At 40.9% G+C, this 25,979-nt stretch overlaps 1 protein-coding gene across 3 annotated transcripts; it reads left to right on the forward strand.

Moving 5' to 3' along the window:
- Positions 1 to 7,494: 7,494 nt before the first annotated feature.
- Positions 7,495 to 21,947, forward strand: SLC16A14 (solute carrier family 16 member 14). Of its 3 annotated transcripts, none has more exons than XM_039556970.1 (7): positions 7,495 to 7,903; positions 9,541 to 9,642; positions 11,983 to 12,213; positions 12,468 to 12,766; positions 13,596 to 13,739; positions 17,366 to 18,358; positions 19,871 to 21,947. In XM_039556970.1, the coding sequence occupies exons 4-7, from the start codon at positions 12,505 to 12,507 to the stop codon at positions 20,017 to 20,019; spliced, it is 1,548 nt and encodes a 515-aa protein (XP_039412904.1). In that variant the 5' UTR covers positions 7,495 to 7,903; positions 9,541 to 9,642; positions 11,983 to 12,213; positions 12,468 to 12,504; the 3' UTR covers positions 20,020 to 21,947. The 3 variants fall into 3 exon arrangements, with proteins under 3 accessions (XP_039412904.1, XP_039412906.1, XP_039412905.1); XM_039556972.1 differs by having other exon boundaries at positions 12,490 to 12,766; XM_039556971.1 differs by having other exon boundaries at positions 11,987 to 12,213.
- The last annotated feature ends 4,032 nt before the right edge of the window (positions 21,948 to 25,979 follow it).

Here is a 25,979-nt window from a genome sequence, read left to right on the forward strand (position 1 = left end):
TCCCCACCTACCTGTATGAAGTTTTATATGGCAACAATAAAGGGAAAAAAAGTACTAATAGACAAAGTGAGATAACAAAAACACAAAATAGAAAAAGACACTATAAAGAAGCTCAGCAGCAGAGTTAGAAATCAAACTTTCCCCTGAAAACAGCAACAGGAATCTAGCCAAGAAACAATGGTCTTGGTACATTTTGGAATCTAGAAGTGGAATAATTAGAGGCACATCTTATTTAATCAGTAATACATAAGAAGTATTTTCTAGCATTCTAATTATGGATTTAGTCCTCTAAATCTTTACTCGCATAAGAAGTTTGTACTTGAAATGAATACTAAATGCTTGGAAGATGTTTATGCCGTTCTTTAAAAATTTGTTTATTAGGAGACTGAAACAAAGCAGTAGATTGTAGCATCTAATTATGAAAAAGAGGATACACATCACGGCCAAGTATTGTGGCACTCTCTTCTTTTAAGGTGAACACCACAAGAGCTGAAAACATTTGGATTAAAATAAAAAGTTTGTAATTTAGGTACATGTTTTTTAAACTGAGGATCCATCTGGCAAATACCAACAAGCAAGCTGCTCCTGCTCAACATAAGCACGCTGTATTTTACTTCTGAGATTGAGTTATTTTTAATCTTTACTGCTTTATTGTTGTCCTAAAAAGTGTCTAGATATAGTTAAATGTTTACACACGTAAGTATTTTACAATCCATAGAATCACTTCAAAAACAGTGCACTTGCAGAAAAATATTAATATGAAAACATATCACATTACAATGCTATTCATATAATATTTGTGTTGTACATTAAATAGAAATTACGATATATTCTTGTTCAGAAAAGCTTTCAAGCTCTGACAGCATTATTTGAGGGTTTACATATAGAAAAATGGAAAGAAAACTATTTTATTATCCTCCACTAGAGGGAGAGAGTGCAGCTCTTGTTGCTGGGCAGATTCTGCAGTTTTATACTGTCCCATTTAAAGCAATGATGTCACGTTTAGGGGAAAAAAGCCCCGAGCAATGTAGTCCATTATATTATGAAATATTAAGTAACTCCTAAAATACTAAATCCCTGAAATCTAAAATTTCGTTGCTGCTAGGTTAATTTCTGGAACCAATACTACACCATGTTGATTTCTTTAGACATGGATGTTTACATCTTTATTGAAAGATCGGAAATAAATAGCAAAAGTAACAGAAATTGTAATATTGAAAATCAGTTACAAAACAAAATGACCTATACTGTACTTTCCATTCTGTATTGGATGTGGAACATTCCTACAGGTACTGTATCATTTTCACTGCTTCCTTAGAAATCAGAGCATGATTTCTTCCACCCAACAGGTAACCCTTTGTCTCAGAAGCTCAGAGAAGTCTCACCTCCCCAACGACAATTTGACAGTAACTGTTCAGAGTGTCTATATTTTCATTTCACCTAAACACCCTGATGATCCCGTCCATGATATCCACACAAGTATCTGTCACTTTTAGTCCTCTGGACTCGTGGTCCTGCTGGTTTGCAGTTTGTGGTAGGGTAAGAAAACAAGCGCTGGTGTCTGTGTGCCCACAGAATGTTTGGGAACTGCCCCAGCCCACAGAAACACGAGACACTTGGATTAGCTTCAGAGTACTGAGCAGGACCAAGCTTCTGGTGTGTGTAAATGTCGTCTGGAAAGTGGGCACTGGATGCCCACTACCTGAAGGATAACCATGGATGGCACAGAATCGAAGGCTGAAATGTCGTTTTCATTTAAAACCCACTGCAGAAAGAGTAAAGAAGAAAGGCTGGGAGGGCTTAATGTGTCAATTATCAAAGCAATAATCTACCCCTGGAAGTGTAAGTGACCTTTAAAAGTTGCAAATGTTTCTTTATATACTGAGATGTGGACAAACTAAGCACAAGGCAAAAACTGTTCAGTTTGTGCTTACATAGATTTTAAAGGAAGCCCTCTATTTATGGTTCAAGAACAAAAACTTAACAAGGAAACACAACCCAGGTGTTAATACAACATTTGAATTTAATTTTGAAGTTTAAAAGATGCTTACAAATAAAAAATCCTGTAAAATATATTTCTATTCTGCACTCCTGTTTATATTTATTTAAATTTTCTGAGGAACTGGAGGCAGTTCAATAATACATTCCTTTTCCATATCTCTGTTTAGGGAAAACTGTAGTTATTGATAGTATGAGTGCTATGCAGACAGAGATTGAAAAAACCCCAACAAAACAAGCGAGATTGGAACAGTTATTGAGAAGGAAGGAATGACTCTATCTCAAACACATAATGGCAACTTTTGTACAAATAGTTCTGGCTGAGCTGTCACAGGGATCTCGGTTGTAGGATCTCCGGGTTTTGTTGGCCTCATGCTGACATAAATAATTTAATTTATATTAGCTAGTTCAGTGCTAATTTGACCTTGCTGGAATTTGCAGTTAATTTGGTATATTTGCAACAAGTGCAACCCACAACCAAGTCATGGATTGAATGCTCTGAGATCTCTTACATGCACAAGTCTGACCTGGAGGAACTGACTGCAGTGGCAGTGTGAGTCATGTCGGAGGCCCCAAGTTCTCTCTCCTCGCATGGTACTTCAGATGTTCAGCCAGCTGCAGCCACACCCTTATGCTCACACGTTTTAAACCAGAAAAGTGAGATATCACCATGTGCAAAACGTATTAGTGTTACAATAGCATTTAGGACTAATAGGATTTTTCTTGATAAGATAGTTTATTTTACCCTCTCGATATACAACTTTGATTGCTAACGTACAAAGCTGAAATTAAATAACACTGCAAAAAGGGACTGTTTTACCACCTCTTCTTTTGTTTTGTGAGCAAGTGTCATTCCTCCTGTGCTGTGACTTTCTCAATCAGGGAAATAACTATGACGAGTTGCAGAACACACATTTTCCTGTGGACATCTTTATCTACAACATGGAAATGTAGGTTTGCTGTAGCTGTTCCCACTGATGAACTTAAAAGTGTGTGGGTGGCAGCAGTTCAGTTCAGAAGTGGCAGTCACTGTACATACTCCTACCCATTCAATGTACCCTGCCAGCTCTTTAGGCTTCTTCTCCAGCTCAGTGTCCTGTTCCTACTCACTTTCTCCCTTCATTCTTGCTGCATTTTCTGTGGCAGGATGAACCTGGCTCCAACCTCCCAAGTGACACAATACTCAGTGTTGCTGGGGGAACCTTGACAAGTCACTGACAAAATAGCCCCTCCACTCTGAGGCGGGACTGTCAACATCTGCAGCATCCCCATCTGCTGAGAAACATCCTTTGGTCCTTTTAATACACTCCAGAAAACTTTCACATCTCTCACAGGATGCACAGAAGAGTTTTTACACAATTTAATTGAAAGAGGATAGCCTTAGATTAAATACTACATAAAAATTCTCTGTGAGGATGGTGAGGCACTGGCAGAGGTTGCCCAGAGAAGCTGTGGCTGCACCTTCACTGGAAATGTTCAAGACCAGGCTGAATAGGGCTTTGAGCAATTTGGTCTAGTGGATGGTGTTCCTAACCACAGCAGGGGGTCTGAAACTACATGATCTTTAATGTCCCTTCCAACACAAACCATTCTATGATTCTGCACTGTCCTCCTGAAGGATCTAAGAAAATTGGACAGGATCTCCTGTACCTGTAGCTGCTGTAATGCATCAGCTCTTGGAGAGAGAAGAGAGAAGACAGAAAAGACATGTAGTTATTCTCCAAATGGAAATCTCCATGCCAGCAATAATAAAAATATTGCTCTTTCCTCTACTTTTGAATTCCATTCCCATGGTCTAACCTCAGTCTTGGGTGAACTTGAAGATAGCAAATTAGTTCGTTCTTTCCCATTTGAGTAAGACTCTGCAGCTATCATAGGAGTAGGCAGGGGGATTACCGAAAACATTCATATTTGCTCAGAGTATTGTTTGAGAATGTTGTTTTGTGGTGAAGCCACCAAAGATACCAAGGATTCTCCACAGAATCTCCACAGACAGGCAGTGGAGTGTTTGGCAGTCAGGAGTTACCAAAATGAAGACCGGGCACAAACTTTTAGGGTGCCATAAGAAAGCTGTGCAGTCCCTATGCCAAATGACAATATTAAGTTGGGTTTGTTTTCCTTTTTGCCTTTTTACCCAGCACCAATGTACCATACCCTTGCAAATATACAGAATTCTTCAGTCACCCAAAGAGACTCATAGAAGAAAGAGGAGGCAAAATGTATAAATACCATAAATTATCTTTCCTTTTAACAGTAACTGTGTAACGAAGAATTGGCCAGGTCATTTGGTGACACTTTGTACTGGGTAAAAGTTCAGTGATTCAACAAAATTGGGAGAAGGACTCTTTTTCTGTTCTGTATCTTGGTGCTGCAGAAACCAAGCTCCTATTTCAAACCTTTCCTTCCTCATCAATCACTGCAGCACCACCACTTCATGGGAAGCAGGGTGGCAGTTTAATGAGAGCTTTAGGGAGGAGAGTGATCAGCACTACAGCAATAGTAGAGGAAAAGTGCTGGGAAGAGAAATAGCACTTTGTGTTTTCATCAGTACACATTTCCAGAGGGCTGAATGGTCTATAAGCTCTACAGCACAGCTTCCGTTTTGAACAATGGGGATTAAGCAAGTGGTTGAAGCTGAAGAGTATGGTCTGAATGAATGAACTGCTGGGTTAAAATGGGATGGAATCCTGGGCTTGAAGTGTAGGAATCAGTGGGTTGATGTTTAGTTGGCGGCCAGTACAAGCAGAACACTCAGGGGTCAATACTGGTGCCGTAATTGTTCATTACCTTGATTGTAACTTGGATAATGATACAGGATGCACCTGCAGCAGATTTTCAGACAATACTAACTTAGAAGGGGTGATTTGCAAACCAAACAGTGGAGGTTCAGTTGAGAGGCCTCTGAGAAACTTAAAAACTGGGTCAACAGGAACCTTACGAAGTGTAATGAGAAGTGCAAATTGAACACATGGGGTTGAATAGTGCCAGGCACCAGTGCAGGCTATCAGAGCAGCAGCAGCAGCTGAAGAGCATGTGCCTGTCACAGCGGACACTAAGTTGAACATGAGCCAACAGGGTGTTTTCATTGTGAATAAAGTGAACCACAGTCTGAGCTGCATTAGGAAGGGAGCATGGACAGCAGATGAATGGAAATTATTATTCCTCCGTATTTAGTGATAGTGACTCCACACCTGAGATAATGTGTCCTGTTTGGGGTTCCCCAGTTCAAGAAAGATGTTGAGAAACAGGAGAGGGGCATGCAGAGGGCCAATGAAATGGTAAATGGCCTACAGCATACCACTTGTGTAGAGATTTTGAAGAAGTTGGGCTTGGTTTGCCTGGCAGAGAAGAAAATAAGGCGATATCTGACAACAATCTAAAACTAGATCTAAATCTAAAAAGGGGAGTGGCAAAGATCATTGGGCTGGATTCTTCTCAGTAGTAGTGCATGGCAAAACCAGAAGGAAAAGTCACAAGCCAAGTCCTTGGAGTTGTGATGCATGTGGATGCATGTGGATGCATGTGGTTGTGCATGGCTGGTGCCACAGAGGAACATACTTCCCAGAAAGGCTGGCCAGTCTCCATCTTTGAAGGCTTTCAAGGGCAGCTTAAGCAAGGCCATGACTGACCGGCAATGCCACAGTCACAGTCCTGCTTCCAGTGGAAGGCTGGACAGGGTGGACCCTAGAGATCCCTTCCAACCACCACTTCTAGGACTATGCTACCACAGAGCCCCCCAGACAGTAAAAGAAATTGAATTATCAATTCTTTCTACTTCTGCTTTCTTCCCTCTCTCCCTCCATTCCTCTTTCCCTTGAAGTTATATTATGACATCTAATTACCATTATGTTTAAGGGACTAGTAAAACATCCTTCCTTTTCAGCTGGGGTTACTCTGCTTGCCATCCAAGCATTTTACACTGGATCAGGCATCTTATTCTTAGCTAAAAACCGCAGACTTTTTCTGATATGATAGGCTTGTCCTCCCCATTCTTACAAAATGGACTTTTTCCTTAATGAACATGATTTGTACTCTGTTAGACCTGCACATGGCTACCATTCAAGTAGATCCATACATACTCATCTTCTCAAGAGACAACATAAATCCAAGATTATAGCCCAGAACCACAATGGTATATGAACCAAAACTGCTGAAGCAGTATGACACAGCTAAGTGAATTCTCCATCAGATCAAATCTCTGTTGGCACAAGGATTTAGGCACATAGGCAGCATCTCAGGTACTGAGATAACAGCCAGTCAAATCTGTTTCTGTGGCAGACAATAAAGGATGTTAGCATGTTAGATAATTCAGAAATCCAAGTATGTGTGTCTCAAATTTGAGTAATAACACTAGTTGATAAGCGGCAAATTTCAAGTGTCAAGCCCCTAGCATCAAACCTTTTAAGAAACCAGACTTCAGTAAAAAAGCTAATGCCAAGTTACAAATTAAATTCTGGGATAGCAGTGCGCATACACTGTTGGGCAAGGTATTATTGTAAAAGATGCAAAAACCTGGGAACATGTATACTGAGAATGACACACATTTGCAATGCACTATCACAGTCTTTTGAAATGGAAATCTAGTTTTGTTTATGAAGGAGACATAAATAAACCCAATCACAAGTCTCTGACACTAATCTAGTTATTTATTCTGGAAAAGGATTTCTTTTTGAAGACTACAATGCAAAGCACCATAAGTTTTATGTAAAGACTAAAGCCATAGCAATAGCCCATAATCTGCCACACACTTGAACCAAATCCAGACAGAAGTGTTTCATATTGATATATTTGATGGACTAGATCCATAATGGAACAGCACATTTTTTAAATGAAAAAAATAGATCAGATTTGCATTTGTAAACATCAGATGGAGGAAAGAGTCAAGTAAAATTGTAGAAAAAAATATTTAAAAGCCCCAAATGCATATTTTAACCCCCTTCAAACCAGTTATTCTTTAACAGACTCTGTGCCACAATTTGCACATAGGCGGTATGTGTAACACCATTAAAATACTTCTCTTGGCCTCTCCTCATCTTGTCTTCTCTCAAGATACTTCTTATATCTTCTTGGACAGCCTTCATTTATACTACTCAGTGCACTGCTAGGACATCAAGAATCTCTGAGGATGAAAGTTATGTGTGGTGGCATACAGTCACCTTAGCCTGGGTATATTCACTGCAAATAGAGCAATGAATTCAGATTGTAAACCTCGTTAGTCAGGTTACTTAGAAAGAGCCAGCCAAGGAGTGAATACTGCTCTGAAAAAGTAATGTATTTTTGCATCTCTTCTACCAAGGGTGGAATATTTTTGAAACTTATTTATTGCGCAAATAAGGTACCATACAGTGAAATTTCCCAAGCTGCATTGTCAGAATGGTTTGGATGCATAAATTCAACCAGCCACTCTGAAATAAACATAATTCAACGGCCGTTAAAATCTTGATATCGGCTGCATTTATTGGATTATATCCTCCAACTCACCGGGATGTAAATTTCCAGCCATAACCTGTGCAGCAATAAACTTCATTCAGCCACAAGAGTGTGCATGTGAGAGGACTGCAAATCTGCTCCGCCAAACCAGAATTAGCCGGTATTGCAGGAATGAAAGAGCGTGGAGATTTGAAATTGCAGGGAATGGAGACAAGGCGGTGCAGAGGACGAGATGCCTGGGGGGCAGGCAGCCCCAGACCGATGCCGCAGTCTTATGGAAAATAAACCCCGGGGCGGTGAGCAGGGGCGAGGCTGAGCTGGCGCGGGCGCTAAGCGGAGCCGGGCGCAGGTGAACACCGGAGCCCGCAGCAGCCCCCGGGGTCCCGGGGCGCGGAGCAGCGCCGCGGGTTGGGCTGACAGCGGGGGCTCGGCGCCGAGGCGCGCAGGGACGGCGGCGCTGGCGGAGCTCGGCGCGGTGAGTACCTCGGCAGGAGCCAGGAGCCACGGCAACACACCGGCACCGGGGCGGGCGGGGAACGCCAAGCTGCCGCGCCGCTTGCGGCAAAGGCGCGCTGGGCTGTGTGGGGCTGTGCTGGGCTGTCCCGGCGCGGGGCTCTCGGGGCCGGGGGCGCGGCGGGCCGGGAGCGCGGCTGCCGCAGCGGGGTAACTCGCGGTCATCCTTTGTGCTCTGCGGGCGGGCGGTGCCGCAGCCGCGCCGCCTCCCCAACGCCGCCCCCGCCGCCCGGCTCCGCCGCAGCCCCGCGGGCCGAGCCCGCGCCCCCGCCCCGGCCCCGGGCTGCGCTGCTGAGCTGTCTCTGTGGCAGCCCCGCGGCCCCCGCCCCAGCTCTGCTTCGCATAGGTGAACCGAGCCGGGGTGCTGGGAAGGCGACGCGTGTGAAGCTCCCAAAGCTGCTCTCTTGGGAGAAAAAAGTACATCCCCTGCCTTCGGGCCGCTCCCGAAACAGGCTGTGAGCCTGTACAAAATAGAGGTGATCGCCTAATGCAAGCTGCCATTTCCCTTGGTACCAAGAGGAGAAAGCTGTCCGCTATCTGAGCCAATTCCGCCGTCCCCGGGGACGGGGCACCACGCGTGGGTCACACCGGGGCACAACAGCACCGAGGGGTCTCCGGGAAGGCCGCCCGATCAGGGCTTGGGAAACATCCCTCAGGGAGGGACAGCAGGGCAGCAACCCCGGTCTGGAAACGGAACTGCTGCCGACTTTAAGCAAACTTGTGACCCTGGTAATTAGTTTAGCCTTTTAAGCATTTAATTTCCCTGAATTTGTGTTCCTTGCCGGGCACACATTGTTATGCACTGGGGCTCTGACTGGCAGAGCTGACCGGTGTCCACATCTCAGTGAAGTTGCTGACAGCTTAAGTGCTCGGCGTGTCAGCCAGGCGAAGTCAGACTGCCAAAACATATGACAACCAAAATAAACCATGTTTTTGGCAATGCTTCCTCTGCGTGTCTTCAGCAACCAAATAATTATACGTGGCATGTTTACTGGGAATATTGCAAGGTAAAACTCATTACTAGTTATAGTTTATTTATGAGTTATCCATTGAAACTGCCTTTAAAGTACAATTATATTCTATATTTTTTAACACGGAGGCAGTCAAATGCTGGAATAAGTTGACCGAATATATGTAAATTATTCATCATATGGACTTTTTATATCAAGAGCAGATGTTTTTCAGTGATCTAGTTGAACTACAAGCTAGAGAGCCATAGCTCCACTGATGGTACATGGAACTTGGGTGTTTTGCTACTAACTTTGGTCTTGTTACGGCACCTGCATTTGTCCCTAAAATAGCTCATGAGTCAAGTTTTCAAAAAAGCTCAGCACCTTTGCAGGCACTAATGCTTGGGCCATGTTTCTAAGAGCTCTGCATACTTTGTGTGCATATAGTCTAAAAAGCTTTTCTGGGAAAAAAAAAAAACCTAGTTCATTTCCAGGTGACCAAACAAGAATCCAGATTCTCCTCCCTTTAGATGAAATTCCTTCTGAGGGGCTGTATTCAAGCACTGTTACTGTGAGTGGGTCTTCACTGCCTTGCTTGTTGGGGAAACTGGCTGGCTTCACAAATCATCTGCTGTCATTTTCATTCCAGTTTCTCTAGGATTTCACAATTGCAAAGAGTCCCTTGGGCTCCTCTGCCTTTCATGAGCCTGTTCTTGGCAGTGCTGTGGTGTGGGAAGAAGGCTGAAGGCAGGTAAGTGCCTTTCTCCTGGGTGCAACAGGCCATGGGGCGATCAGTCAGTCCTGGGGAGGGGATCCAGGCATCCAATCCTTGCTTTATGCAGAGACTGAGAGCTTGTGCAGTAATTGGAGATTACCTCCCCTGCTTTTGAGTGTATTCACTCTGAACTTGTGACCTTAGTGAAAAGTTAATAGTATGAAAGTAATAATAAGCAAGAATTCAGTTCAAATGGAAAATAATATGCATTTTCTGAAGATTTGTGGGGATTGTTACAAGCATGACATTAACTTGCATCTACTCAATCTAAGCCCACTCTGTCAGCAAGATTGCAAAGAGGAGTATCATAACTTTGCAGCTCAATATCAATTATTTTTCTTCAAATAATTTAAAATATATAAAAGATGTGCCTGTTTCCTGTACAAAGAAGAAATTTTTTTTGTATCCAGTATAAAGATTCAGGTGTGCACAAAACCAGTCAAAAGTATAAGAGAGAAAGGTGAGGCTTTACATTTAATCTTGACTCTGAATCTTCAGTTACATAATTTTGTATTCCATTATCTAAGATGCACTGTAATATCCCTCATACACTTTCGTTAATCTTATACAGAGCATGTGCAACAGCTTGTGATTTTCCTTCATTCTGCCTCTTCTCATTATTTCCCATTAGCATGATTATTCACTGTGTTTATCACCTTTATGCAGCTAGTCTCTCTCTGCCTTGTGAGTGGGCTGAATCCTCTGTAAGTAGTCCTGTAACCTACAGCAACAGAGGATCTGGCTCCAAGTACGTTATTAGGAAAGGGTTGAGATGTCATCTTTAAGACCTACCTTTTGTAGAGGAAGGGTGAGGTATAATCATGACTAAGGCTGTCCTCGTTAATTTAATTAATAATATAATTTAATAATTGTGACCAGGTTATCATTTTGTGGTTAAAAAACCAGTTTGCACCACTGCCTGGCTCTGAGTTGTTCCCCTGCTGCCCGTCCTGCCTCAAACACTCTGCAGGACCTCTAAGAAGGACCTCTAAGCACCATCCCCATTCTCTGTTTCTCAGTTTGGAAATGAAAAGCATTTCAGTATCCGTTTCCACTGGCAACTCGTCAGCTGGTGACAGCTTATCTGCCTGTGCGGCAAGTGTTAAATGTGCACAGTTCTTGTGTCACCAATGTGTCTGACTGTGTCACCAATACCTCCCATGGCCAAGTTAGGGCTAGTGACAACTTAGTCGCTAAAGAACATCTGTTTATGAACAATTTACTACAGGAGTGCAACATATTTTAGCTGCAGCTCACTTATGAGGCAGATCAGCGTGCTCTTGGAAGAACCTACGTGCTCAAGCTGCCCTAAGTTACCCATGATTACCTGCACTGCAAGGAAGGGTCAGGTGGCACTTGACTACAAAGGGAACTTAGGCAGCAGCCAGGCTGGAGAGGCTGCACGTATCAACAGGTGTTCACTGGTGTCTGGGACTGGCCAGCTCTGACTCCAGCAATGGATTACTGTGGAATACCTCAGGGCCTTCTCTGTGTGTTTATCTAGCAATAAGAAAAAATGTAAAACAGTTTGGAAAGGTAGTAATTTGAGAAGCAAAGTATACTCACGTATTTAAAGACAAATTTTCAGTTGGTACAGAATCTGGGTTAGTCCATTCACTGCCTGTTTGCAGCAGTGAGGAGCCAGCCCAGAGGCACACATTCTGAGGGCTCAGAGGAGACATAAGGAACTATTAAAAACAGTTTTTGATAGCTTTTTTCTCTCTTTCAACTGTCGTGAAGCTGATGTTTCTTTTTATTTCTCTGGAGAAGAAAAGAAGACAAAAAATTACCACCTCTGGTAATTTGTATCATTGCATTTCTAGTCTCCATGGAAACCTATGTGCTGCTCCACAGTTAGGTAAAATTTGAATCTGTTGCAGCAGAAATCAGATGGAGGGAAGACTGGATTCTGCACCTTGACTGTTAATCAATTAGAAGTGGTTTTGAAATTATTTTCACCTTGTGTTGCAGTCTTCGCTTAGAGTAAAAACAGAACAAACGGAAGTAATCAAATTAAGCTAGTATGGCCTGATCCTATGTACACCTATGCACATAAGCCTGCCACTCAGTTTGATTCTGATATGCACTGACATTAATTTGGAAGAATTCTTTGTGTTGAGTAGGATTATAAGGATTAATACTATGGAAACTGAAAGCACAATAGCAAACTGTTGTCAGGTTGACTCTAATAAAAAGCTTCCCAGAGAGGTAGTAAAAATTGCCTCGTTGTGATTTATGTAAGCAAAGCATTTCGAAAATTAAGACTCTTAATTCCTTATCTTTTGCTGTCTTCATTCTTGTTCTCCCACTGCTAAGGAAGAAATACACTCCCAAACTGGTTTCCTCTGAAAAGATGCAGTAACTTCATCTACCGGCTGCTTCAGGATTTCATTTTTTTACTCCAAGCGTTATGAACTTGAACACAAAGGCACATCATCTTACTGGGACAGCAGAAGGTGACACAGAGGAGTAATATACAGAGAGAGACCAGTCTTTTTTGTGACCACAGTCAACTCATGAGGAGTGAGTGCTCTCAGCCACCTAAAAGTAAGTAAAACATATAGTAATGGAAATAATGCAGCCTACTGTCAGCCTCTGAATACTCCTGCATAGACAGCCATGATAATAAGGTACACAAAGAAATAAATTAACTGGACAATTTTCTAAGCATGTTACGTTTGAACAATGAAAGCACAGAACTCACTACAACTGCACTAACCACAGTGGTTAAATATGATCGTGATTGATGGTATTCACTATAACCAAACTACAAAATCTGATCATTTTGTATGATTTTTTAGCTGTTTTCTGCATTTACTTCAGAACACTGTGGACAAAATGTATGCTAGTCGAGAAGATATTGGATATGATTTTGGAGATGACTCAAAAGTTGGAAGTAAGCCAATTAAACCCAATCCAAACATTGATGGAGGATGGGCTTGGATGATTGTACTTTCCTCTTTCCTTGTGCACATACTCATCATGGGTTCCCAAATGGCCCTTGGAATACTCAACATGGAATGGCTTGAAGAGTTTAATCAAAGTCGTGGCTTAACAGCGTGGGTTAGCTCCCTCAGCATGGGCATCACACTCATTGTAGGTATGTGCCAGCATCACATATTTCCAAATTATATAGATTTTTAGAATGTGTTTGCCATTCATCCCTTAAGTATTTTCTTACAATTGTGCCAAGTTCACTTTTTAAAGTCACCAGGACACATTTTACAATCTAGATGGAGAAAGGGAATAACAGGGAAGATGATAGGGAAGACAGTCCAGGAGACTGACTGCATGAGCAGAAAAGGAAGCCTGTGACTTCCAGGTCTCACTAGAATTAAGAAAACAGATGATCTGTGAAGCTTAGCGTCCTCTCCATGCTCTATCTGTGAGGACAAAATGTTGAATTTGCACGGTTTATATTTCAGTTTGGCAGCCAAATGAAAATGTATTTTTTTTGTTGTAGTTGGATCAACCCAAAATAATATCTGAAGGAAATGTTTGTGTATATATGTACATACACATCTAAGACCCTGTAAATGAAGATTGAAAAAGTTGTGTTTAGATCTGCCTAAAATATTTCACTGAAAAAAAAATAAAATGCTTAATTTCTGGTTATTTGTGAAAAGTCTTGCACTCACGCAGCATCAGCATTGGCAACAAGGGTTTCAGCTTATTCCTCTGTTTAAACTGTCCCTTCTTCATGGGGTAACTTTGATTTTAGGTCTTACAGGTATTTGCTAAGAATTTAATTAGTTGGTTGTATTTCTCTTTCCATGATTTTAAGAAGTAATATGAAAAATAAACTGAGTTGCATGAGTTGCCTGATGTTTAACATTTTATTTAAAACATTAAGAAAATTAGGGTGAAAAATTATTAGAGCATAAAGAATTAAATAAATAATTTATTATTTCTTTCATGTTTTTTAACAGGTCCTTTTATTGGTTTATTCATCAGCATGTGTGGATGCCGCACGACAGCTATAATTGGAGGGATACTGAATGCCCTGGGTTGGATACTGAGTGCCCACGCCTCAAATGTGCACTACCTCTTCCTCACCTTTGGAGTGACAGCTGGTGAGAGCTGCTCTAATGTTTGACGGTTCTTTCAACTATTTTTGATTCCTTTGAAGCTTACCTGAGTGAGTAAAAAGGGAAGGTAGACTGTAAAGTTATTCCAGCTCTGCTTTCACACTTTTTACGGCCTGTTATCTTTTTAGAAAACTTATTTATTCAGTGGATTGGGCCTAGTGACTTCTGTTATCATTTAAATCTGCCATGTGAAGGTGGAACTTTTATCAGTTTCACCCAAGTAAATACATTAGAGGACATTTTTAATTAGGAGAATTAGTGTAACCCAAACTCTAACAAGTAAAATTTAAAGATTAATTTTATATCTAGCTAACTCCTCTCCTTGTCACAGGACAGAATAACAAATGTTTTCTCCGAAGTTGCTCCATATTAATAGAATACTGGATTATGAGAACTCTGCACTGCTTCAAAACATATTTTAAAGGGTGAAGTGGGTTACAGCTGGTAGGCAGCTAAGATGCACACAGCTGTTCACTCACTCTCCCACAGTGGGATGGGGAGAGAATCAGAAAGGTAAAAATGAGATAAAGATAGTTTAGTAGATAAAGCAAAAGCTGGATGCACAAGCAAAACAAAGATAAGAAATTCATTCACTACTTCCCATGGGCAGGCAGGTGTTCAGCTGTTTCCAGTAAAGCAGGGCTTGGTCCTGTGTAATTATTACCTGGGAAGACATTGCCACAACTCCAAGTGTCCTCCCTTCCTTCTCCCTTCCTCCAGTTTTACTGCTGAGTACAACATCTCATGGTATGGGATGTCCCTTAAGTCAGCTGGGGTCGCCTGTCCCACTGCATCCCCTCCCAGCTTCTGGTGCTTCCCCTACTCATGGAGGGTGAGAAACAAAAAAGGCCTTGATGCTGTGTAAGCACTGTCCAGCAACAATTAAACCAACTGCCTGTGTTATCAGCAATGTTTGGGTCACAAATCTAAAACACAGCACCATATGAGCTGCTAGGAAGCAAATTAACTCTATCCCAGCCTCACTTAGCATAATCCACGGGGCTGTATATCGTACATAGTTTCCAATAACGGTTATTCAGATTGTATCAACAACCACTTAGAGCAACCAGTATTGCTACAATTTTTAAAATCAAAAGGACTGAAGTAATTTTTTGTCATTTTAATTGAAATTAGATGTCTAGAAAACCTTTTGACATGTGTAAGAGCCCAATCAAAATACAGAGGCATACATGTTTAGACATCTTCCTTCAGAGCCAACAGATCCTTAGTGCCTGAATGCTCAGTTTCTAGCAATGTTTCTTGTGAAAAAATTCAGTTACTTGAAGTAAGTTATGTAGAACCCATTATTAAGTGCTTAAAGCACTACTCCATTTTATTTGCTGTTCATTTTTGAAAAGAGATACTGTTCATAGATATGACACAAAAAGGTGAAAATTATCCATGTAAGAAATACAAAATTTGTTCTTTAATTACTATCAGAGCAATACTGAGCTGTTCGAGGGGCTTTGAAATATTACTCACTCCACGGATAACATGGCCAGTTATGTTTGCAGATGAGGCAGTATCTATGTTATATTTGCCAGAGGGAAACATGAAGAAAAGGGATTGTTTGCAATACTAGTAATAGCTTCAGTACTCTGCATTCTCTTAAACTGTCCTTTCATAGAATTTCATAGAAATCTACAGAATTTCTATACATAAATTTTAATCTAGCTTTCTGGATGGAGAAATGTTGAGACTAGCAAAGATCACTCTGATGACCCTTTATACCACCATACCATAGACTTCAGTCATGTTGTAAATTCCTGAACTAAGAACAATGATCACAGAGAGGATTCTGCCTTTTTCAGGATTTCTGTTTCCATACTTTTTTATTATAATCAAGCAGGCAGAAATCTACAGAATTCTTCTTGCAGCCCATACTGCTTTTCAGAAAGAGCACGCAAAAAATCGCAAATGGCAGAGATTATATGAAGAATTTAAAGAGGGGTGAAAACTATATTTTCAGAAAAAAATCAGAGGCAAACTTTTATGTGACGTGGAGAAGTGAGGTGTTGTAGGAATAATTCTGGCCAGAAAAGCAGTGTAGAGATATCTGAGAGGTTCTTTCCAGCTCCATGAGGCCTCTGCTCACTGTCCCCTCCCTCATGATCTCCTCACTCTCCCTCAGTCCCTGCCTGCTCACTCCTATCCCCTTGTTCACCATCCCCTCAGTCCCGGCTCGCCCAGGGGAGTCTCTCCATGTTCTCATGGCTGCTGGCTGTAAAGCTGCTGTTCCCTTGCAGTGGCCACCTCTTGCTGCCGTCACTTCTGGGCCTCCACACTGTGCTTGTGGGCCTGCTCATGGCTGCTGCCTTCAGTTCACCCCTACGATCCCTACCTCATCTCTCCATCTGCAGCCACCCTCAGCACATTCCTGAAGGGCCCCTCACCTCAGGGCTCCCTTCCCCAGCTCCTCCCAGTCTGGTCCCCTCAGCAGGGCCTGGGCTGGTTCCTCACTGCAGCTGGCAGCAGCCCCAGGAGCAGGAGGTCTCCTGGGGGGCAGAGAGGCCTCCCTGAGTCTGTGGTTGGGTTTGGGGAGGGACACTGGCGCAAAATAAAAGCCGAATTGTGTATTTGCCCAGGAAAGAAATAAATACTTCTAACAAGCAAAACGGGTCAGCTCTGGCCAGGGTCACAGCTGTGATGTTGAGGGGCTTTTTTTTCAGGCTTTTGTGGAATCATGGCTTTCTCTGGCCTAGCTATAGCTAGATCATGCTATAGCTGCATGCAGCTACATTAGCACCTTTCTAGGAAAACTTCTAGGCTACAAAACACTTCTGAGTTACAATCACAGTGAGTTGGGAAGCATCTTCCACATATACCTGTTTCAATCCAAATTCCTCTATGAAGAATTTGCTGCGAGAAAAAATGGTGAACTGTTACCTCTAATGATGTTTTTGCACAACTCAAGGCTTTCTGCTCAAAGTATATGCCATGAATACCCTGGTTTTTATCTACAGGTGAGGGTTTTTCTACAGAATTAGAGAACTGCCTTGTAAGACCGAGCAGCTACTGTGTGGCCCTCCCTGGAGTGCCCAAAGAGAACCAACCCGGAAGCCACCTGAGGTCCCACCTGCTAGCCCCATGTGCTGACTCCTCAAATACATGTCATGGTCACTATGGCTCCACAGCTACTGAGCAAGGACAGGAACTCAGTGTGAATCTTCATTGCTGGGGAACTTAGGTGAAAGCAATAAGATGTGCTCACTAAGCAGTTTGGGTCACTGATACCATCAGATGTGGGTATTATAAATGCAGATATTTCAAAATAGGCTGTGTCTATATTTGTCCCCATAGTAACTGTCACTGACTGGTTGTGGGACATTTGTAACTTTCCAGGATTGTCATGCTGACCTGAGATAAAGGTTTTATATTCCATGTGTTAATTTTTCCAGCAATTAATACCAGTATTGTATTCTCACTGGAATGAGTACTGCAGAATTTGGAAAACACTACAAGACAGAAATGAAAGCTAACATCAGAATTTAATATTTATTATTGATTTTACTATTATGTTTACACAAAAGTTAGGAATAAAACTGATTTGTTTTTCACTGCTTTTTACATTGTTGGCAAAAAGTTCAGATCTATTTTATTTTTTTTCATAGGCATTGGAAGTGGCATGGTTTATCTGCCTGCAGTGGTCATGGTAGGGCAGTATTTTCAGAAGAGAAGAGCACTTGCACAAGGGCTCAGTACCACAGGAACAGGGTTTGGAGCTTTCCTAATGACTGCCTTACTGAAGTACCTCTGCACTGAATTTGGGTGGAGGAATGCCATGTTCATCCAGGGGGCCATCTCCCTGAACCTTTGTGTCTGTGGGGCACTTATGAGACCACTGTCTCCCAAAGACCTCCGTGAAAAATACGTGGTGAGAAGTGATAGTGAAGAAAATCGGGCAAAAGCTCTGTCCCATTCGACAGAGACTATAAAATCTAATGGAGGTCTCAGTGAAGAACCAGAGAAAAAAGAAGAGGCAGCAAATGAAGAAGTGCTTGGCAGTGTGCAGCACATAGAAATTGGAGGTAAATCTGGAAGTGGAAGGAGTATGTATGGACTGCGCATCCTTAAGACAGTGAGCCAGCTGACAGTTACAGTCAGGAAGGGCTTTGCACTCTGGTACTCCAGCTACTTTGGAGCTGCATCCCTGTTTACCAATAGAGTATTCGTGGCCTTTATAATTTGGGCTTTGTTTGCCTATAGCAGCTTTGTCATTCCCTTTATTCACCTTCCAGAAATAGTCAAGCAGTACAACTTATCTAGGCAGGACAATGTATTTCCTTTGACATCCATTATAGCCATTGTTCATATTTTTGGTAAAGTTATCCTTGGAATCATCTCTGATCTCCCGTGCATCAGCACATGGAATGTCTTCCTCATGGCTAACTTTACCCTGGTCACCTGCATTCTTACTTTGCCACTAATGCAAACATACGTTGGCCTGGCTGTGGTTTGTGCTCTAATAGGATTTTCTAGTGGCTATTTTTCTCTAATGCCTGTTGTGACTGAAGATTTAGTTGGAACTAAACACCTTGCAAATGCCTATGGCATCATCATTTGTGCCAATGGAATATCTGCTTTGTTTGGACCACCCTTTGCAGGTAAAAAGTTCAAATTGCTAACCAAAAGATGTTTGTGTAATGACTGTGTGACTCTTTATATTATTAAACTTTCTTATGCTATGAGCATGTGTAGTTAACAAAATCACAGCTGCTCCAGAATGGATGTAACATCCAGCTTTACACTGTACAGATTTACAGGTCACATCTGCTGGGTTCCAGCTCACTGTCCTCACATTGAAAATTACAGTTCTTGGACATAACCCTAAATCTATTACAATCTATCCTTACAATGGTATGTTTCCTTAAACAGTATCTTATGCTTCTTTTTTTTTTAAATGAGAAAGGTGTAACCTATTTTTTCACGTTTTGTGTAGTATATACACTATACATACTCATTCCTTTACGCACATGAAGAAACGGTGATTAGTTCTCAGGGTAGGCAGCTGTTTGTACCACAGCATTAGCCCAAGGACTGTGGTGTGTGTTTGGGTGTCACCACTCTAAGCTGCCAGTGGATGTGCTGATTTAACTAACTTTGCTTTGCCTTCCTTCAGCCAGAAATACTTACTTTGGGGACCACACTGCTCATAACCTCTTTACTGCCATCCCCAGCAGAAGGGAGAAGTGTATGTATGTTATCCCTAGAGTTACTTAGGTTTAAACAGACATTCATTATAAATTTCCTCATAGAAAGAGGCGGGGCAGCACAGACGAGATACAGGTACTGATTGTCAGTGCTACACCGGACTTCAGCTCTCTTTTACAGAGGTGCTGAACAGAAGAAAGTGATAAGAAACCTTGGGAGTCATGGGCATGGTCAGCCAGGGGCAGCTCTAGGCTGAGGGGAAACCAGCAGCACACGAGCAGCCCAGAAAAGCAAGAGCCCCTTCTCTCCCCACCACTGAGTGAGCAACACGAGTGAGAAGAAAGCTTGCTCAGTGCCCCATGAAAAGCAGCAGTGTTTTATTCTGCCATGTTCCCTCAGCACCTCCCAGTCTGTGCTAAACCTGTCTCTGTATTTGGTCTTTTACGAAGCAAATTGGATGCAACTAGCTGATGTAAAGAGAGTTTCTGGTCTTGTAGGTACATCACAATGCAGCCAGTGTGGTGCGAGGGAATTTTGCTGGTTTGGGTTCTCAGAATTTCCTGAAGTAATTTTAATGTGTTTTTGCAAAGGAACTGAGGTTGGAATGAGAGTCATTGCAGTACTGAGATTGTATCTCTTGAACAGTCTTCTATTGGTATGTGAGTCTTGGAGACAGCTATAGGGAATGTGTTTGCTTGCACAAGGCACGGCATTTGAACTAACCAGTATTGGGCATTTTACAGAGGCAGTGGTAGGGGGGAAGAACTAATTGGTTTGGGATTACAAAATGTTGATTTTAAAATCAGATCTGTAATAACTTGCTTGAAAAATATTTTTTCCTACAAAGCATCTGTGGATTTGACAGAGATGTCATGAAAGAAATGTGAAGTATTTTTTGTAATTTCACATGCAATGTACCTTTTTGTCAAGCTTTGTAACAAACATGTTTTGTCCTTATTTTCCAGGTTGGATATATGACATCACACAAAAATACGACTTTTCTTTTTACATAGCTGGATTGCTATACATGGTGGGAATAATATTTTTACTTATACAACCTTGTATTCAAAAGAAACAACCGAGAGAGAAATCTACAGAAGAAGCACAAGTATAGAACAAATCCCAGAAGATTCTTTTACAGAACGTTTTTATTTTCATGTTTCTATTGTGTTGATAGAACCAACCACATTTAGCTGCACTTGAGTGAAAAGCAAATGTGCTCCATAATGCTAATAAATTATTGGAAATATGCTTTCAAAATTAGTTAAGGTATTTTACTTTAGAACTATCAAATACAGCAATTAAAAGCACACTGCTAGTATTTTAATATTAGAACAATGGTAAGACCCCTTACCCTTGCTTCTCTTTTAACTTTTCACCATTAACCATTGGTGAAAATCCATTGACTGCAGTGCAGTTACTCTGATTTACACTAGTCCTACAAGAGAATTTGGTCGGGACATGAATGATTTATAAAAGTCCTTCCTACTATGTATTCAATCTGATAAAAGATTAGTTACTGAGAATAAGAAAATGATTGTATTTCTTGCCTGGCTAGTCAACTACTGTTGAAATGCTACCATAATAATTCCATTAATTCAGCATACTAAAATTACTATTTCTGTGATGCAAATCTGAAGAGAAGTTCTCATATATTTCTGAAAAGATTCAGTTGGACTCAATAAGTCCCTTCTAACTCAGAATATTCTGTGATTCTACTTCAATGATTTTTAATTTTTGTTTTTTTTAAGGTACCAGCTGCATCTAAAGTAGCCATCCTCAATACATAGGCTGCATTATAAATGCTGTGACACTTAATGCACCTGGAGTAAAAAACTCATAAATGCAGAAACAGGAAATATATGGAAAATATCTTTGTGACTGGAAAATGTTTCCAGAAACAGTTTGAGGTCTCTGGCCCCTTTACCTAATTAGAGTTATTGTAGAATTTAATAACATTGCCAGTGACTCCTTCCATGGGAACGAACTCTACTACAGCACACTAAATTTTGTTATAATTCAATTTAATTGTTCACAAGCCCTGTTACATATGAGCAGTCATGTTGCTGCTTATAATGTACACCATGAACTGACTAAGAGTCATCATGTTTGAGAAGTTTATTCACTAGAAAATTAGATACTGGAGAACATGGAATAGCTAAAGAGCATTTAAAATATTGAAATAAATTTTTTTAACATTAAGCCCCTGGTAACCAATGCAGAAGGTGTTGTATGGTGGTACAGGGCATAATTTTTTCAGCTTTGAGAGGTGAGTCTGATGTTAATTTTCCTGTCAAATAAGAACCACTGTAAGTTTTCATCCTCTTAGCTTTTTGAAAGTTCATTGCATGACAAATCAGGTTCTTAGTTTAATATTGCTACGTGCTGCTGGAATTCCTTAAAAAGCAATTGAAACTATTCAATTATATTGAAGAACTATTGGGAAACTATTCAGTATGCAGTGGTATCAATATCCTGATCTTCTTTATAGCTTCAAGGTTGGTTAACAAAAAGTTCTGAATGTGTATTGTTCTATATTCCAATTCACCAGCTTCTTAGTGTTGCACTTCTACAACTGTTGGCAAGGACATACTTTAAAGTAGATCACTGAAGTGAGCCAAGTTAAAAAAGAAAACCTTAAGAAACCCTGAACTACTTTAAGATTTACATCAGTGCAATCATATAGGGTAGTTATGTATGGACTTTAAAACTCACATAAGACTACTGAGGTGGCACTGAACTGCAACAGTATGAACACACAGTCAGGAACTTAAAATCAACTTTTGTTATTGGAGAAAATGTGCACGTAAATTTTCACATCAGTTCTTTGTTACAGGTTAAATGTCTTCTTCGTGGGAAAGCTGCTGATAGCTCATTTGAACGGAACTATCTTTTATCGGTGAAATATATGTTGAAGTGATGATTTCCTTCATTTTCCTTTTTTTTTGGAAGATATGTACCCTTTATACATAGATCTTCACTTTGTCTTTTGTCAAAAGCAACTTTATTTGCATATTGCAGTAATAAATAATATGTTGTTCACTTGTGATATCTGCAATATATCTTTCTATGGAGGTCCTTACAGGGCCATATGTTGGGAATAAACTTACATTCCCCAAAAATGCACTTTCTATGCATTTATTAAGTTAATACAGTATTTTAGACACATAATGAAATTTGTATTTGTCATTATCCTAAAATGAAATAATCACAAAGAGGAAAGAATATATATGGAAGTGTTTCTTACACCTAAAGATCAAAAATCACCAAATGTTTCCAGCGTATTGGTATATAGTTGTAGAACAAAAAATTCTTAATCTGAATCAGCAAATATTTAAGTATTAAAGTACTGGTTTATAAAGAAACAGAATTATACAACAACCCTGTATTAGTAGTTTTTCATCAATTTCTAAAATTCAAGTTTAGTACTTGGCATGTTAAAAATTTGAAAACTCCTTACACTCTTCAAATATTAAACTATTATATACAAATACTGAAATCGCTGTTTTTAATACTTAGGTCCTAAATCTAGTCAATTGTAAATGGTGTATTAATCAGCCTCTATAAATGACAATGCCACAGCACCTGCTATAAGCCACGGAGGATGTATAGCCTAAATACAAAACAGAAAAGTCACAAAGAAGAACTATGAAGTTGCCACAACCTGTTCTATTGCAGTAACTGCTATGATGCTGATTAGAGCACAATTTCAGGATACCCAAAGTATTAAACATTGTAATAGTTACATGTTGCTCCTAGTAGGGCATATTTTGTTTTTTCTCTTTCAATCCTTAAAAAAATCTGTTTTCCTAGTAAAGAAGACAAGTCCTTGTGTCTGACCCAATAAACAGCCAGGCCTTGCAACAATTGCTTCAATGGAAAATGCACCTTTAGTCAGTTAGGTTTTTGTTCTGAGCACATTGCTTCTGCCTCCTTTGGGGCTGCAGCTGTAGCTGGCATTTGTATGTGTGAAGGTTCCCAGCCCACTTCCTGTGGGGGCTCTTCCATTTCAGGTGTGGTTGTGTCACACATGCTCTCCACAAGATCTTCACAGAGCACATTACTGTCACATAGCTACTTGTAAGAGAAAGTAGAGGCTTAAAATCATCATTTGGCTTACTCGCTGCTGATTATTCTACTACACAAAATGTGTTTAGACAGCAAAGAGGCCTTGTATGAAGGTCACATGCAGTGCAAGCTGCCCATGCATTTTGAAAGACGCAGTGATAGTTAAAACTCACAGAACATCAGCAGAAGTTTTGCCCAGTGTTGTCAGTGCAAGATATCGCATGTTCTGTGAAAAATCTGAGAGCTGGTTTTGGTATGATATCCATGGCCTTTCTGCCACACTAAAAGCAGCTGTAATGCCACATACTTTCCTGGTGTGTAATTCATACAGCTGCTCTGAAATCAACCAAGCTGTGTAAGCTGATGCCAAAAAATTTGTCAGGATGTAGAAATTGCATCAGAAATACAAATCTGTTTTCAAGGTAAGAAAAAGAAGCCTTGGGGTTTGAACAGAAATGCAATTTTAGAAAACTTTCAGATGTACTGTATGGATTAAGCCTGTTTCTCAGGAGATGCTTCCCTCTTCCAGAATGACTCCATAAACAGAATCAGGTGAAAATATTATAAGGAGGAAGAAAAAATGATGTAATTTGTTAGATGACAGAACCATCACAAAAAAAAATTAGGAAGATATTCTGTGTCAGGTATTATCTCCTCATTGTAAGTTGTACAACACAGAAACATTGGTTCTTCCCCCAAATGTTCCACTTTTCTACAGGTGCAGTTGCAGGAGCCTAAGTGCAGCTGTACTCAATGACTCCAATGCAAGTGATAACAGAAATAGAAAAGCGCAAGTCCTGGTGTAACTTGTGTTACACACTGCAGGTGTAGCTGGATACTTTGAACTGCTTCACTCACTGCCTACAGCAAAGCTGTCTCAGAGCACGTGTGGTCCTGGTTGTTCTTGTGCAGGCACACACAACATCCTAGCACGTTGTAGCAGAGGAAGAGCAGAGATCATTGGGGAAAAAATGCTGTTTAAGTGCTGAAATGAAAATATAGGAACATTTTAAAAGTTTTCTTTACATTTCTGCTTACTCCCTGCCTCTTGCCATTCTGCTTTGCCCATGAAAAATGGAGACCATGAAGTTAAAAACAGTGTAGACTGGTTTTTAGTATTGCATACTTTTATTTCCTAATACAGTGCTCTATTAAAAAAATACAGGAAGAAAAGCAAAGCCGATTATCCCGGCCATTCCCGTGGCTCTGGATTATCTCAGCCATTCCTGAGGCTCAGGGTTATCCCAGCCGTTCCCTGGCTCTGGATTCTCCCAGCCGTTCCCGTGGCTTTCTCGAGGCGCGGTGACAGCCGCCCCGCCCCTGCGCGCCCTCTGGCGGCAGAATCGCCTCGCAGCGCCCGGAGCTTGAGGAAGGGCTTGTCCAAAATATCCGAAACTAATCCCACCCTCGACTCGTGCCTATCACAGGATAGCAGCTCACTGGAAGAATATTAGGAAAACACACACTGTGCTTACACGGTGGTGTCCATGTTAGGACTTCTCTTTCTTTTGAGGTGGAGCTTCTTTTACAGGACATAAGTATAGTACCTGGTGAACAATTTAAAATACTCTGAAATGCACATTGAAAGCATCTGCATCCCCTGAAGAGCAGAATTTATGCTCAGAACTACAGTCAGAGAAATGCCATGCTTGGGGTAACAATGCAGATACCTGCTGAGTTCAGCCTACAAGGATGAAGAGCACGGGATGGACACACAGAGCTCCCACCCTCCACTTTCCAGTCCTGAGTGCAGAAACTGTTCTATTTCCTCTGTTCAGAAATCTGAATATGCTATTCTGTAATTCCACAGAGAGCACCAGTTCCAGTCTACACATAAATTAGTCTGGAAATGAAAACTCACATTATCTGGGCAAATTTTTATTCCTTAAATATACTGCTGAAATGAGAGAAAGGGAACGTGGCATTACTAGTTCTAATAGATGATTGCATTATGCCAAAATCATATATTTATTATTATGCAACTTAATTCTTCCTAGGATTTCTTTAAATTCCAAAATACCCAAGGCTTTGTGTTAAACTAATAAAAAGTTTACTGCCTGCCACAGTACCTTATCCTACCCCACTCACACTCTGCAAATGATAGATGAATTCCAAATACACTGACAAATAATTTCCTGGTCTCTCTTCAATCCATTCTCTTCTTCTCCTTTAGTTATTTTTACTCCCTTATTCTCCCTTCAGTTGTTCCTCAATCACAATATCAACTGCTTTATCTTCAAACTGAAATAAAGCCCAGAACTTCAGCAAGCTTATCTACTCCCATCTGGCCTTCATCTCTAAATTAACAACACGCTCTATTTTCCTGTCTTGCCATTTCCTCCTGTGCTTTCTTTGCCCCATCCCCTTTTTCTTGTGCTTACTTGAACTCACTCTCACTAAAGCATCTCTAACGCCTTTGTAGCCACACCACAGGAACATCAGCACAGCCCTGTCCTCTGGATCTGCCAGTCTGACACAGAACTTTTCTTGAAATTCTGTCTCACATAGCCTCAAAATAATACAAACCCTGTGAGAAATCTCATCCTGATACAGTCATGAAATGCACTCTGTATAAGACATGTCCCACTCTCCATACTACAAGTTTAATCTGCCTCTCTGAAGTCTTTCAGAGCATATCCAGTTGTCACAGCAGAATCAAGAGAACTAAACCCATTTTTAACTTCCTCATAAGGTCTCACTGTTGCTTATGTTTTCATTAATTGCTCCACCCATAAATTGACAGGCTTCATTCTGGGCTTCTACAGCACTCTTGGGGATACAAATAAAGTTATTTTTCTCTTTAAAACATTTCTTATTTTCCATAAGCTAAAATCTTTTTCTCTCCTACCTGAATTATTAAAGCAGCCTTTTCTCTGACTCTGACAGGGATAGAATATACAATTTTGAGGTATTCAGACCCATAGAAATAAGCTTCCTACATCATAGCTCTGAATGTATTAGCTTTCCATCCCAATTTACTGACCCTGCACAGACTGGAGAGCTGGA

Source organism: Corvus cornix, chromosome 9 (assembly GCF_000738735.6).
Source record: "Corvus cornix cornix isolate S_Up_H32 chromosome 9, ASM73873v5, whole genome shotgun sequence".
NCBI lineage: Eukaryota > Metazoa > Chordata > Aves > Passeriformes > Corvidae > Corvus > Corvus cornix.

What these genes read in the sequence shown, in the direction of transcription:
- SLC16A14 (XM_039556970.1), top strand. Translation starts at nt 12,505, where the DNA reads ATGTATGCTAGTCGAGAAGATATTGGATATGATTTTGGAGATGACTCA. An exon ending in CACCTTTGGAGTGACAGCTG is followed by an intron (nt 13,740 to 17,365) that starts GTGAGAGCTGCT and finishes TTTTTTTCATAG; the next exon opens with GCATTGGAAGTGGCATGGTT. An exon ending in GTTTGGACCACCCTTTGCAG is followed by an intron (nt 18,359 to 19,870) that starts GTAAAAAGTTCA and finishes CTTATTTTCCAG; the next exon opens with GTTGGATATATGACATCACA.